The sequence below is a fragment of the Mizuhopecten yessoensis genome, unplaced genomic scaffold (assembly GCF_002113885.1).
Source record: "Mizuhopecten yessoensis strain PY_sf001 unplaced genomic scaffold, ASM211388v2 scaffold10377, whole genome shotgun sequence".
Taxonomy (NCBI): domain Eukaryota; kingdom Metazoa; phylum Mollusca; class Bivalvia; order Pectinida; family Pectinidae; genus Mizuhopecten; species Mizuhopecten yessoensis.
In genome coordinates, this window is record NW_018408516.1 from 147275 (window position 1) to 163441 (window position 16167).

General features: G+C 35.8%; 1 protein-coding gene across 1 annotated transcript in view; it reads right to left on the minus strand.

Moving 5' to 3' along the window:
* LOC110460372 (inositol 1,4,5-trisphosphate receptor type 1-like) overlaps window positions 1-16167 on the minus strand; it is a 150222-nt gene that overhangs the window by 50953 nt on the left and 83102 nt on the right. Inside the window, 8 exon segments of the mRNA XM_021513245.1 lie at window positions 923-1048; window positions 1282-1425; window positions 1938-2030; window positions 2369-2425; window positions 3732-3905; window positions 4151-4316; window positions 4649-4700; window positions 12620-12716. Of these exon segments, the coding sequence (XP_021368920.1) occupies window positions 923-1048; window positions 1282-1425; window positions 1938-2030; window positions 2369-2425; window positions 3732-3905; window positions 4151-4316; window positions 4649-4700; window positions 12620-12716 (909 nt within the window).

Below are 16167 nucleotides of genomic sequence, written 5' to 3' on the forward strand. Positions count from 1 at the left end.
ATTCAGGAAAAAATTATCTGACAAGGCCGTACGAATATCTGTAGTTTTCAGTGTGACATACCTTTGGAGTGAGGAAGGGGTATTAAATAGCTGTTAACATACCCCTGGGGTGAGGAAGAGGTATTAAATAGCTGTTAACATACCCCTGGGATGAGGAAGGGGTATTAAATAGCTGTTAACATACCCCTGGGGTGAGGAAGAGGTATTAAATAGCTGTTAACATACCCCTGGGGTGAGGAAGGGGTATTAAATAGCTGTTAACATACCCCTGGGGTGAGGAAGAGGTATTAAATAGCTGTTAACATACCCCTGGGGTGAGGAAGGGGTATTAAATAGCTGTTAACATACCCCTGGGGTGAGGAAGAGGTATTAAATAGCTGTTAACATACCCCTGGGGTGAGGAAGGGGTATTAAATAGCTGTTAACATACCCCTGGGGTGAGGAAGAGGTATTAAATAGCTGTTAACATACCCCTGGGGTGAGGAAGGGGTATTAAATAGCTGTTAACATACCCCTGGGGTGAGGAAGAGGTATTAAATAGCTGTTAACATACCCCTGGGGTGAGGAAGGGGTATTAAATAGCTGTTAACATACCCCTGGGGTGAGGAAGAGGTATTAAATAGCTGTTAACATACCCCTGGGGTGAGGAAGGGGTATTAAATAGCTGTTAACATACCCCTGGGGTGAGGAAGAGGTATTAAATAGCTGTTAACATACCCCTGGGGTGAGGAAGGGGTATTAAATAGCTGTTAACATACCCCTGGGGTGAGGAAGAGGTATTAAATAGCTGTTAACATACCCCTGGGGTGAGGAAGGGGTATTAAATAGCTGTTAACATACCCCTGGGGTGAGGAAGAGGTATTAAATAGCTGTTAACATACCCCTGGGGTAAGGAAGGGGTATTACATATCTGTTAACATACCCCTGGGGTGAGGAAGAGGTCTAGACTCTGGTGCAGTAGGCTCTGGTTTTGTGGATTACCCAGACAGAAACTCTGCAGGAATTCGTGAGCCAGCCGCATGATCTCGTGCATCCGTGTATCGTCATTCTGTGATATAAAACAGAGTTCTGTTTGCCTTCTGCCAATTAAACATGATGACTTTTAGACTAGATTTAAATAACTATAATATTTGAATATAGTTCTGGTCTTAGCAGCAGATTATAACATAAGTTAAAATCAGTCAGTCGATTGAGCTGATCACAAATTAAGATCACTTTGAGTTGTTAACTCTATAATGTATTTTCTGATAATCAGTAAATGTTCCAATGTTTTATGTTAACCTGTTCGTAGGGTATCTGGAGAAGTTCGAGGATGGCGGAGTGAGCACTCATGTTTCTCAGTAAGCGTTGTTCATGTCGCCGTGCTTTCTTCACACCGGGCTCACTCGTACTTTGTACACACAGCTTGGTCAGTCTCTGTAATATCTGTAAAAATAACAAAATGATCACAATATATTTACAGACCTTAATTTGACCGATAGTTTTGTTGTCCCTCATAGCTGTTTTAGGCATCATCATTCCACTAACTATAAATGTCATCTCTCCTGTTATTGCTATAGGTTCTGCTATTTTAGAGACAAAATCAAACTCCTTTTTTTTATGATTACATGATTATGATTTATATCTATTGTCTTGAGTTAATTTTCAGGTACACTCAAGCTTGAGTTTATACCGGAGAATTATATAAATCACATTCAATCATTACTCCTTGGATACTCTCAATTTATTTACTATCCCAGTGTTTTTGTTACCTAAATTTTACAACCGGCTCCTTTAAATGGGAAAATATTGCATTAATTGTATTGAAATTGGGAATATTTCTCAGTTTTTGGTCAGTTTAGGAAAATAAGGCACCTTTTGGCAAGGGGAAATAGCCTGTATTCGGCAGTAAAACTGTGCAAAACAAATCACTGTAACTGGACATTGTGTTGCCATACCTCTTTGATTTTTTTGTAGTTTTTGCTAGCCTGTTCGTCTATAGACGGACCCAGCTCTAGATCTATGGCCGAACCCTGATCCTTGGATATATTCTGAAAACAAAGTTTACACAATTGTATAAACCTTACCTTCAATTCATCATAAGTCTACTCAATTGCCTGATTTTACAACAATAAATCAGTTAAACTCATCAATCATAAAGTCATACCTTGCATGTTACTATAGTCCTATGATTGTCTCACTATACCTAGCACAATTTATTTCTATACATTTTTCATCTTTTAAGATCTAATACCATGTTTACAGAGTTTTATGTTGTTATGATATGGTCCCAACAATGTTTCCTGGGAATTGCTCAATTTGACAGCTGTTTTTTCCCTAAAGATTGATCAGTATTAATACATTGGCCTATTAACTATAAGTGACCTACCCAAACTGATGGCTGGGCTTTTGTTTTCTTTTTTCCTTCTTTTCCTTCCTTGTCATCCTGAAACATGATAAATTAACAGATTGAGTATAACTCAACAGACTGACTGATCAGTCAAATAGATAATCAAATCACGACACCATCATATACGATATACAACATTTATATATGCTTATATCTTCAAAAAGATTCTTATATCAAACTAAATGTCTTTACATGAAACAGTATACAAAAAAACATTGTCAAGAAATTAATGATGTATTGTTTTAACGAAAATGTATAGTATACAGCTTGCATAAAAGCCAAAGATACTGTATAGCAGTTATATATTTACTGTATATTAATTATCTCTAATATATGGCAGTATATTAGTTATCTCTAATATATTGCAGTTTATTAGTTATCTCTAATATATGGTAATATATGGCAGTTTATTAGTTATCTCTAATATATGGCAGTTTATTAGTTATCGTTTCATCATATTTTATTGAGTAAACAATAGGATTGAACAGCAGGCTAGGCCTATGTAAGTTATCTCCTTTGGTTGACATGACAAAGACAAAGATGAATGAAATGGTTTGTAAGAAAATATTGATGCAAATCATATATAATAGGTAGCATAGACATATATATATATATATAGCAGATGGTATAGGGGAGATAATTCTATGTATGTTTCAATTACATATAAATATTTAATTGATATTTTTAGCTATACAATGCTCATATTAAAAAGTCAATCATAATTAATTAGTAATAGGAAAGCAATGCCCTAATGATATATTAAACAGAGAAATTGCTACAATTGTTTTTTTGTTTTTTGTTTTGCAAGTCATTAGTGCCCCCTATTCATACCCTGCTGCTGTTGCATGAAGTAGTTAGAAGTATAGAACCATTTAGTATCAATATATATATCATTGGTAGGAGTGATAAAAAGTAAGGGATACAACAACATCAAAATATGAAAAAATAAAATGAGGCAATTCAGCTAGAAGATTTTGATAATGTAGTATANATATGGCAGTATATTAGTTATCTCTAATATATGGCAGTTATATTCATAGTAGCCTCCGTCCATCCACGACTCTCAATGCATTTTGCCCCACCTATCTGTCTATAGTTATGGAGTTCTGAATTCCCATCATCATGTTTAGGTCAACATAAATACCACAACGATATCACGGTTAAAAATTGGTGTGGTGGAAAAATTGAAGCACTGTAAAATGATGCATCAATATTAATGGACACACCACAATCACACTTATTGCAAGTTATAACATTGCTGAGTTTTCAAGACGGATACAAACTGAAGTATTATCTTGATCCTAACATTTTAAAGCAGGAAGGAAACTGTTGTATATCAGACCTTGTCCCCTCCGCCAGACTCTTTGGCCTTTTTCTTTGGTTTTGGCGTCTCAACGACAAATTTTGACTTGAAAACCCAGAGTTCTGACTTCTCCACCAGATTTCTCAGGTCTTCCAAGTCCGTCTTGATCTGTTTGTAGTTCTCCACGTCAGCCGCCGTCACAAGAAGTTGGACCTAAAACAGCAATTGATTGTAGTAACCACTGGAGTCATTACATGTAGGATTTCATGTCTCTGGCTTCAGTTTTTTAACTTACAGGAAACAATAAATGTTGGTTTTCATGTCTCTGGCTAAACAGTTTTAAGCTTACAGGACACCAGGCACCAGGTAGTTATCTGTGTGAAAGCATGTAGGTCTTTTAGTCTTGGACTAAGGCATCTAAATAGGTCTAGTAAGCACACTGGGATGGGAAAAGTTACCTGTTTGAAGGCCTGTAGGACTTCCTGTCTCTGACTAAAGTGTCTAAACAGAAGTTGTAGAGCCCCAGACACCAGGGTCGGGTAGTTGTGCATCACCAGGTTGAGTAAGACCCTCAAGAACATCTTGCCACCTTGCCCATCTAGGTCCAACTCAGCTGTTGTCGAGCTGAGAGGTACAGAACAAATAATTAGGTATGAACTGTCCTCAATAGACAAAACATCAGTCCTTAGTGAGAGAAAATTAAAATCTTCCTAATGACTTAATTGGTAAATGTTTACCCTTCCTCTCAACAAGCACCTTTTGGTACGTTTTTAAAGACTTCTTTTGACTTTTAGTATCTTTACAGGGATGCTATGTAATCCACCTTTACATCTTCATCAGCACATTGATAAATATGCAGCCTCTATATTTTACACTTTTTCTGACTGAATATTAAGAGTGACAGAACTTCAATAAAATAGAAACACCATACATCTGTACACATGGGATAAGCTTACCTGCCACCAAATATTTCCTCCGCCTGCTGGCCTATACTGTCCAGGTCGAGGCCTGTAAGGAAACCAAGCACATGGAGTTAAAGTCGTAAACCTACAAAATAGTGTACTTATACACCTTGGACACATCTTATATAGAAGCTTTGTCAAGTTGATGGTAAAAACACAATTATCATTACTTATTTTACATTCAGCACGATTATTTTATAAAGTTAGTTTTATTGTAAAATCAAAGCATTGAAATTTCGTTTTCTTTAATTTAAATGTATAATGGATCCTTTTAAGATAACAATATATGCTGCTAAAAAGTAAAAAACAATATTGTGACATATGTAAGAATGAATCGAAGCAATGTCTACCCAGGCAAGCAAGCACTATAAACCAAATCACACACACAAACCTAGTTAAGCGATTATATGGAAATCATATATTTCTCAAACAAATACTTCAAGACTAAGAGTGCAGAATTAATCTAGATACTATTTTAACAGAAATCAAGAAAATCAAGAAAACAAACACCTAATTATTAATTAGAAAAGAAATCGACATACACAAATCAAAATGAACATAATGTAAAAGGGATGACAAAATTATTAAATCATGCACATAAATGCTAACAACGACAAACATTGGTGTATTTTTGTCCTAATACAAAGAAGATGCTAAGCACCACCACTAACAAACCCTGGAGCCCTGTTATCCCGATACAACAAAACCTATAATTACCCAGGTGATCACATTTCACACCGTATAAGTAGCCCTTCATTGTACTCAAGGACCATTATTAATGAAACTGTTCTTATGCTCAAGTATGGATTTTGTGCTCAAACCAACTTTTTTTACAACTTTGCAAAATCACATCACATGGTCAAAAAGTCATGTCTAGACATTGAAAGTGGTATTTGACTTCAAATATCTCCAAAACTTTTTCCAAAATTATTGACAAGATACAAATTTTTAATGATTTAACCAGCACAAGAAATTGAGCAAAGAATCTCAGTTTGAGCATGAGAACAGTTTCAAGGACCAGTTTCCTGTAGATAAATATTCTCTTGCTGAGTAATGAAAAAGAATTGTATCCATCAATTTGAATTACATATTTCATAGTTATTGAAGCATGAAGTAAACCTCCTGGTCTGTGTGGTATCATAGCTCTTTGATTTAGCAGCTACTCTTATTAAACATCAATGCAAGATTGGCAGACAAGATAGCAATGAATTCTGGTTATATAGGTCCTACAAGACATAATTTGTAATAACTTGATTGAGCATGTGTACTTATCACACCGAATTATGGTTGTACTAATTATATAATTAGTCATCAACTTCATTGTACCATAAACAAGGCAAACTATGAGCAATTCATAATTCCCTAAATCCTGAACACTTTGGTTTACAAAGGGACATACAAATGTAACTCTGTATGTATTGGGGAACAAGACTCAGTTTCAGTATGAGACACTCGATCATCCCAAGGGGTATTTGCACACAAAATTTGGTACTTGTAAGTGATGGACTTAAATGAGATATGCATGCCCAAGACAGTGACACAAAGGGCCATAACTCTGTATATACTAATGCTAAGGAACAGATTTCAGTATGCAACACTATACCTTCCCAAGAGGTAGTTATGCATAAAATTCAGCAATTCTAGGTGACAGCGTATATGCAGAGCTATGCTTCGGATGATGCAGTGCACTGAAAGAATGGCAGCCCTACTGACAAAGGGACTGAGTGCATATACCTAAAGGGGAATTCATTAAGATTTTTGGCAACTTTGAGAAGCATTATTTTTCACACTGGATCCTGGCTTCTGTATACAAGCTTATTTTGCTAGTGCCATAATGCTGTCACAAATTTAGCTTTTCTTCCCAAGTCCAGGTTACACCACAAAACAAACAATCCAGAAGCTGCAAATTCAATTTTGCCCACAATTGTGAAAATAACACTGGACAAAACTGTTGTGTAAGGCAAAACCTTGATGAGGTCAACGAGACAGCACAGAATTCTTGTTATATAAAAGTTGCAAATGGAAGCTGTGAAATTATTGGACAAGAAAAAAGAAATCAAGGACGTCAGTTAGACTTATAGGCTACAGGTACCTTACTTAACATTCTTTATCATAAAATAATCCATGAAATCAAATGAAAACTACAGGTAAAAAGGGTTTTGAATAACAAGGTGAGGAAAGAAAGGAATATAAAATTGGTATTGGAATATTCCTGTACCATTTGTATGTGGGAATCTGATTAATGACGGGTGTTTATAATTATTAGATAAAATGTTGGGAATTTGTGAAACAAAAACTGTTGTACACTAAGTAAAAGATGAGATATTGTGGAAGGAGAATGGTTATCAGGGGATTGAAATAAATTTTATATGTATTAATAAAGATCTGGTTGGAGAATGTTAAATTATACAAATATGACAGGTATCAATGATTGATGATAATACAGGGAATAAAATCATTCTAACATTACACTCATGCAAAACTGTACCATGTGTATATAAACAAGACAATATTTACTATGTGGCCATTTCTATTTATAAATACACTACAGGAGATGTTATTTTCATACTGTCAGGGAGATACTTTCAGAAGTTTGATTCAAAAGTCCCACTCAATGACTAATTTTTAATGGTACAATTTAAGGACATAGTGTTCTTTATAGTTGTGAAATGAAACAGAGATGTGGTGTTTGTGATTTCTCCCAGCCTCCCCAGATTTATGGTTTGATTGAGGCATTTGTTTCTCTGTCAACCACTAGGATACAACGACAACAGGAACACACTGAACCAGAGGCAGTTTACTGTAACATATGTTTCTCTGTAAACCACTAGGATACAACGACAACAGGAATACACTGAACCAGAGGCAGTTTACTGTAACCATATGTTTCTCTGTAAACCACTAGGATACAACGACAACAGGAATACACTGAACCAGAGGCAGTTTACTGTAACATATGTTTCTCTGTCAACCACTAGGATACAACGACAACAGGAATACACTGAACCAGAGGCAGTTTACTGTAACATATGTTTCTCTGTCAACCACTAGGATACAACGACAACAGGAATACACTGAACCAGAGGCAGTTTACTGTAACATATGTTTCTCTGTCAACCACTAGGATACAACGACAACAGGAATACACTGAACCAGAGGCAGTTTACTGTAACATATGTTTCTCTGTCAACCACTAGGATACAACGACAACAGGAATACACTGAACCAGAGGCAGTTTACTGTAACATATGTTTCTCTGTCAACCACTAGGATACAACGACAACAGGAATACACTGAACCAGAGGCAGTTTACTGTAACATATGTTTCTCTGTCAACCACTAGGATACAACGACAACAGGAATACACTGAACCAGAGGCAGTTTACTGTAACATATGTTTCTCTGTCAACCACTAGGATACAACGACAACAGGAATACACTGAACCAGAGGCAGTTTACTGTAACATATGTTTCTCTGTCAACCACTAGGATACAACGACAACAGGAATACACTGAACCAGAGGCAGTTTACTGTAACATATGTTTCTCTGTCAACCACTAGGATACAACGACAACAGGAATACACTGAACCAGAGGCAGTTTACTGTAACATATGTTTCTCTGTCAACCACTAGGATACAACGACAACAGGAATACACTGAACCAGAGGCAGTTTACTGTAACATATGTTTCTCTGTCAACCACTAGGATACAACGACAACAGGAATACACTGAACCAGAGGCAGTTTACTGTAACATATGTTTCTCTGTCAACCACTAGGATACAACGACAACAGGAATACACTGAACCAGAGGCAGTTTACTGTAACATATGTTTCTCTGTCAACCACTAGGATACAACGACAACAGGAATACACTGAACCAGAGGCAGTTTACTGTAACATATGTTTCTCTGTCAACCACTAGGATACAACGACAACAGGAATACACTGAACCAGAGGCAGTTTACTGTAACATATGTTTCTCTGTCAACCACTAGGATACAACGACAACAGGAATACACTGAACCAGAGGCAGTTTACTGTAACATATGTTTCTCTGTCAACCACTAGGATACAACGACAACAGGAATACACTGAACCAGAGGCAGTTTACTGTAACATATGTTTCTCTGTCAACCACTAGGATACAACGACAACAGGAATACACTGAACCAGAGGCAGTTTACTGTAACATATGTTTCTCTGTCAACCACTAGGATACAACGACAACAGGAATACACTGAACCAGAGGCAGTTTACTGTAACATATGTTTCTCTGTCAACCACTAGGATACAACGACAACAGGAATACACTGAACCAGAGGCAGTTTACTGTAACATATGTTTCTCTGTCAACCACTAGGATACAACGACAACAGGAATACACTGAACCAGAGGCAGTTTACTGTAACATATGTTTCTCTGTCAACCACTAGGATACAACGACAACAGGAATACACTGAACCAGAGGCAGTTTACTGTAACATATGTTTCTCTGTCAACCACTAGGATACAACGACAACAGGAATACACTGAACCAGAGGCAGTTTACTGTAACATATGTTTCTCTGTCAACCACTAGGATACAACGACAACAGGAATACACTGAACCAGAGGCAGTTTACTGTAACATATGTTTCTCTGTCAACCACTAGGATACAACGACAACAGGAATACACTGAACCAGAGGCAGTTTACTGTAACATATGTTTCTCTGTCAACCACTAGGATACAACGACAACAGGAATACACTGAACCAGAGGCAGTTTACTGTAACATATGTTTCTCTGTCAACCACTAGGATACAACGACAACAGGAATACACTGAACCAGAGGCAGTTTACTGTAACATATGTTTCTCTGTCAACCACTAGGATACAACGACAACAGGAATACACTGAACCAGAGGCAGTTTACTGTAACATATGTTTCTCTGTCAACCACTAGGATACAACGACAACAGGAATACACTGAACCAGAGGCAGTTTACTGTAACATATGTTTCTCTGTCAACCACTAGGATACAACGACAACAGGAATACACTGAACCAGAGGCAGTTTACTGTAACATATGTTTCTCTGTCAACCACTAGGATACAACGACAACAGGAATACACTGAACCAGAGGCAGTTTACTGTAACATATGTTTCTCTGTCAACCACTAGGATACAACGACAACAGGAATACACTGAACCAGAGGCAGTTTACTGTAACATATGTTTCTCTGTCAACCACTAGGATACAACGACAACAGGAATACACTGAACCAGAGGCAGTTTACTGTAACCATATGTTTCTCTGTCAACCACTAGGATACAACGACAACAGGAATACACTGAACCATAGGCAGTTTACTGTAACATATGTTTCTCTGTCAACCACTCGGATACAACGACAACAGGAATACACTGAACCAGAGGCAGTTTACTGTAACCATCACATTTATTTGCTGATAAATTATTTTCCACTTAAATCTGTTTCTTTAAAAGATCAGATCTCTTATAAACTATTTCTTAGTAAATAAATATAGGATTTATATGATAACTACATGTGTGTTTGTTATACATTGATAAATACACATACAATGTCTCAGACAGAGGCAGTTGTGCTAACCATGTTCTTCTGTTTACAGATGTGGCAGTTTTAAACTGTGAACAGGATGGGAGAAAAGAAATATGTCCATATCGTGATGGTATGATTAAGAAATGACCATCATCAGGATAAAAGATTCTTAAAAATTTAAACTTACAACGAGCCTCAAATTAGAACAATCTTACCACTCCAAGGTTGAGATTTCTTTGTCATACCACATCATCAACATAGGGAAATATTCTGCTATAATAATGTGTTGTAACAAGATACTTATAGGACAAAGAAAGCTTGCTGTAGTTATAAGTTAGGTGGGTAGACAGGATACCAATACAACTAAATACATTTGGGATACCATACAGACTGACAACAATGATGATGGGATGCAAAAAAAGAAAGACTTAGTATGACATCAAGTTATATAGGTGATGCAGATAGTCAGTCATGTAAAATAACCCACTGAGCTCATCGTCATCGCTGCCGTTGATCCAGGGTTGTTGTTCAATTTGACTTTTGAACATAGAGAGAATCCACGTTAAACGGTAGTCCAAACGCACATGCATTAAATACTGAAAAAGATGAATAGGGAACATAAAGGGCACACACATACATAAACGTGGCTATTGAGTGTAGGTTATAGCTGTATGTAGATTGACTGTATGGTTAATAGTTAGGTCTACATCATATATGTATGTAGTCAGTGAGAGGCAATGGTCAGGCAAACATACCATACTCTCCAATGCTCATTCATGCTGTTAGTGTCTCTATATTAGAATCAAATCAACATTTTAAACTGTTAATACGTCGCCATTTGTTCCTTGCAGATCTGGTCAGGTTTTTTATACTTTCAATATTCACGATTTCTTTTATTATTATATCCCTAATTTAAACAAATTAATCAACACTAGAAAATCAATCCAAACAGAACTACATATTATTATCTGGTTGCTGAAGAATCCAGCTAATTCCAGATCTGCCTTGAAGGAGACAAGGGCGGAGGTGAAGCAAACATTGAACATAAGCATTATAGACATTGTGTGTTCAGGGTGTGCTTCTCCATGTGTGTTGTGTAACGCTAGTTAAGGAGCTCCTGTAAGTGTAGGCAGCAGTTTAGTTGTGCCTGGGGTGCATGGTGACAGCTGGAATCTATCTATTGCGCGCATGTCATCTAGTTAATAGGGCACCTGCTCCACCAGGCGATGTGTGAGGAGGTCTCACTAGCTGTGATTTGAACCATTCTTCTGACTGTTTCTTGGACAACCCTCTAGTATGCATCGACTTTTAATCAACTTTTTTGTTTCTGTAATATATATTTTAAAATTCTTTTCTAAAACTTTAATTACTTATTATAAAATTGAATTGCAGAAATGAAAAATAAAAAAAATAAAATACATCAAAATAAATATAAGACTGAAGTTGTATTCAAATGAACTAGAAAAGTTATAAAACACACTGCCCCCACTCATCATGAGTCTAGCTTTATAGAAATGGAGGTAAACATCCAATATAACAGAAGAAATGAAGCTAAACACAAAGTATAACTAAACTCAATAAAGATGAAAATTTAGGTCACAGTGACCTATATTACTGTACATTCATTGGTGTAGTTCTCTTCAAGCTGTATCTACATGAAGTTTGTTAACTGTTAAACTAACTAAACATTACATAGATGGATGACTAAAGGACCAATGGAATACTTCAGTAGAATTAATTGTACAGTTCTTATATATATTTCTTAAGTGGTTTAAATCAAGAGTTTTTACAGCAATGAAGACAGAAAAGGTATAACACACACCAAAGTAAGAAGACTGACCTTAAAGCCATTCTGTAAATTTGATCTTAAAATTGTTTGATGATAAATCTCTTTTAACTTCAAAGGTTTGCTATGAAAATGTTTTCTAAATGACAGAATGTGTATAGAATAATAGAACCAGCTGTAAAGACTGTTTGAATCACAGCTATTGACAGATGTTACACCCTCTGGTGAAACAAACACTGATAGATAAATATTAGCAGTTAAATAGGACTATTTTTTAACAGACAGTTAGTATGGTTAACTTTAAAATACTTTCTAAAATATAATTTTCATATAAAACTTTTGTGATGAAATTGTTGTTTTGGAACAAAACAAAATTTCCTTTTTACTGAAAATTCTAAATTAAATTAAATTTAGTTAAATACATTATATCTTTCCCATATCAACTGCACTGTTGCAAAACATAGAACAGCAAGTATGCAAACTGTATCTGAAAGAAAAATAAACAATGTTTAGTATAGGAGAGTCAGTGTCCATGCCATGAAAGTTCCAGACCACCAATCAACCTTCAGCCGGTCCCCATACAGATAGCATCAGGACTACTACAAGTCTATTACCGTCCTCATCCCGTAAAACATTGTTCTCATCAAATTCTCCTTTGAAAATGGACAGAAGGCATGTGATACGATAATCCAGTCGCACATCAGTAATAAACTGGAAAGAAAATATAACATGATATATACTAACACAGAAAGCCATTACATTCATATATTCCCGAACACAGTCTAAACGGCTAAATACTACGGTACAGTATGTCTACTCAAGTTAATTTGGTTTAAAATTGGATTTCAATTCCAATATTTTTAATTGAACTTTACTAGGACAACACAGTGAATTGATTACAGTCATAAGAACCAACATTTTGAAATTTAGTGGAGGAGATTCTGTGTGCTCAAAACCGAACACACAAATTTAAATAACCATGTTTTTACCTCTAGGGCAATATAACACTTTGAAATGGCATATCTGAGTTGTTCTCTCAGATAAAATCATTTCATCTTAGAATACAGAAATAGAATTATAGCAAATCGATTTGTTGGAAATATGAAATGCTCAGGTCCAAAATCAGGAATATCCTTTCCAACATTGGGAAAGTCAGCAAATATGGTAAGTGAGTGAAGAAATGTGAAGACTGAATTGGTCATGTATACTTTTAAAACTGGTAAAACAAATTAAATAGAATAGACAATAACTAAATAAACAACATTAGACACAGCATGTTTTACAGCCAGTACCTACATTTATAATCACTTGGCAAGGCTATTATGCTTAATAACCCCACAAAACTAAATTGGCAATTTTATCACAATTTGTGGAAAAAAAAATCAATGAAGTAAAGTGTACACTTGTAGAATTTGTGAACCGGGCAAGATACAATGCTTTTTTCTTTGTTACTACTTTCACAATGAGCAAATATAGATGTTTTTGAAGAGTCCATGCAAATGTTCTATCAAGTTATCTATACAAAAAGTAAATGGTACCTTGATCCAATAATGCTGAATGCTATATCAGACACAAGCAAAATATAAGATACAGTGTTGTACTTTTATGTCCATTCAGGTAATTATTTATCTCGACCCGAGGGATTTAATGTTGTCTGCTTTCACTGCACTTGCTAATTAACTATTAGTCAATTAATAAAAAAAACAAGAGGCCCAATGGGCCTGAATCGCTCACCTGGTATTAATTTCACACTTGTTATCTTAAAAGTGGACTAAAATACAACTACAGGCAGAATATTGGTGTTTGATTAATGAGAACCTATTGAAATATTTAAACATATGACACCCGTGACGTTGAATGTCGAACAAGGATATTAGGTTGAACAGAATTTATAGTCTTCCAACCCAGCATGCTTCTAGCAAAATATCATTACCCTGAACTTTTTGGTTATACAGAACAAATCATTTAAAGATTTAAACATATATTAACCACGGTGACCTTGAATATGGGCGAAGGTTATTCATTTGAACAAACTTGGCAACCCTTCATCCCAGCATGGTACTGGCCAAATATCATCACCCTAGGCCTCTTGGTTATTCAGAAGAAGTTATTTAAAGATTTTATATATAGTTGACCCCTGTGACCTTGAAAATGGATGAAGGTCATCTATTTGAACAAACTTGGTAGCCCTTCATCCCAGCATGTTACTGGCCAAATATCATTACCCTAGGCCTCGTGGTTATTGAGAATAAGTTGTTTAAAGGTTTTAAACATATTTGACCCCTGTGACCTTGAATATAAGACAAGGTCATTTATTTGAACAAACTTGGTAGCCTTTCACCCCAGCATGTTACTGGCTAAATATCATCACCCTAGGCCTCTCGGTTATTCAGAAGAAGTTGCTTAAAAATTTTAACATATTTGACCCCTGTGACCTTGAAAATTGATGAAGGTCATTTATTTGAACAAACTTGGTAGCCCTTCCTTCTGGCCAAATATCATCACCCTAGGCCTTTTGGTTACTGAGAAGAAGTTGTTTAAAGTAAAAAATTGACGACGCACGCCGCACCATGCCATAAGCTCACTTGGCCCTTCGGGCCAGGTGAGCTAATAATGATTAGCAAAATGTTTTTAAAATATGGTCTTGATTATTATAAGCACTGATTATGATTTCAGCTGGTGCTCATCGTCAATTTATATGTGATCTGAAAGTCGTTCAGTTTAATGACGTAGTAACAAGTATGACTGTGTAGTGGATATCACATCCTATTAGTTTTTAATATTTAATGACAACACTACTTGTCATGAGTTACGACACATTTGGTACAGATACAGTTAGAGTTAATTGATTAGTGGTAGTACTAATAACTATCACATATGCAATTAAAGATTGTCAACTATTTCCTACTGCTTTCTATAATTATTCAAAATATTAAAATGCTATGACTATTTCCTTAACAAAATATTCCATACATATTGAAATGTTCACAAAAAATCTAAATTTGATGAAATTAAAAAAAAAAAAAAAAAAAAAAAAAGCTGTTGGAAAACAGCAAACTTGTTCATAGAATATTAGAGAAATGGTAAGTCGAAAACAGATAAAAACACTTCTTTTTTAAAATGGTTCAATTGCACTGGACAGCATTGCATCAATGTTAGACCCCTTCAGATTCCCTTGGAATATCAATGCCAAATAATCAACCAATAATGATGTGCAGTTGAACACTGATGCCAGGTAACTATATTACCCTCCCCCTTTTATCTTCAAATATGCAAGCTGAAATAGTTCCCCTTCACTGTGAAGTATAATTTGGAGTTCTGGACTAATTCCTTTTGACTGGGACCTCATGTAACATAAATTTTTATTCTACAAATCAACAAATTAATGTTATTCACTCTTCAAAATTCTAATCTATAATGTTACTTTTGAAGCCTATTCTATACCATGTTACTTGTAACACTATATGATGTTACTCTTACATTCTACTCTACAAAGATACTTGCTCTCCTCTATAATGATGCTTGCTCTCTACATTAGGCAATGCTACTTTGAACTCAATAAAAATGGAAACCTATGTCATGTTTTATCATTTCTTGTATCAACTAAATAGAAATTGCAAGTTTTATTCACATGTATATGCATCTTAAATAACTAAAGTTTGGAAGACTGTGCATTAAATCAATACCTAATGTCATAACGTTAGAATGATTTTCATGATAAACTTCCACACTGAATATGAATTTAATCTTTTCAAGAAATTCAGGTAACTTGAGGACATCAAAACAAAATTGCGCTGACAGAGTGTCAGCAAGAATGTAGGTTGCATTCCCTCTGAGGGCGATGATTGGTTGTGGTTGTGTCACTGACATAGTGTCATCAAATATGTAGGTTGCATTCCCTCTGAGGGTGATGATTGGTTGTGGTTGTGACACTGACGTAATGTCAGCAAGAATGTAGGTTTCATTCCCTCTGAGGGTGATGATTGGTTGTGGTTGTGTCACTGATGAAGTGTCAACAACAATGTAGGTTTCATTCCCTCTGAGGGTGATGATTGGTTGTGGATGTGACACTGACGTAATGTCAGCAAGAATGTAGGTTGCATTCCCTCTGAGGGCGATGATTAGTTGTGGTTGTGACACTGACATAGTGTCAGCAAGAATG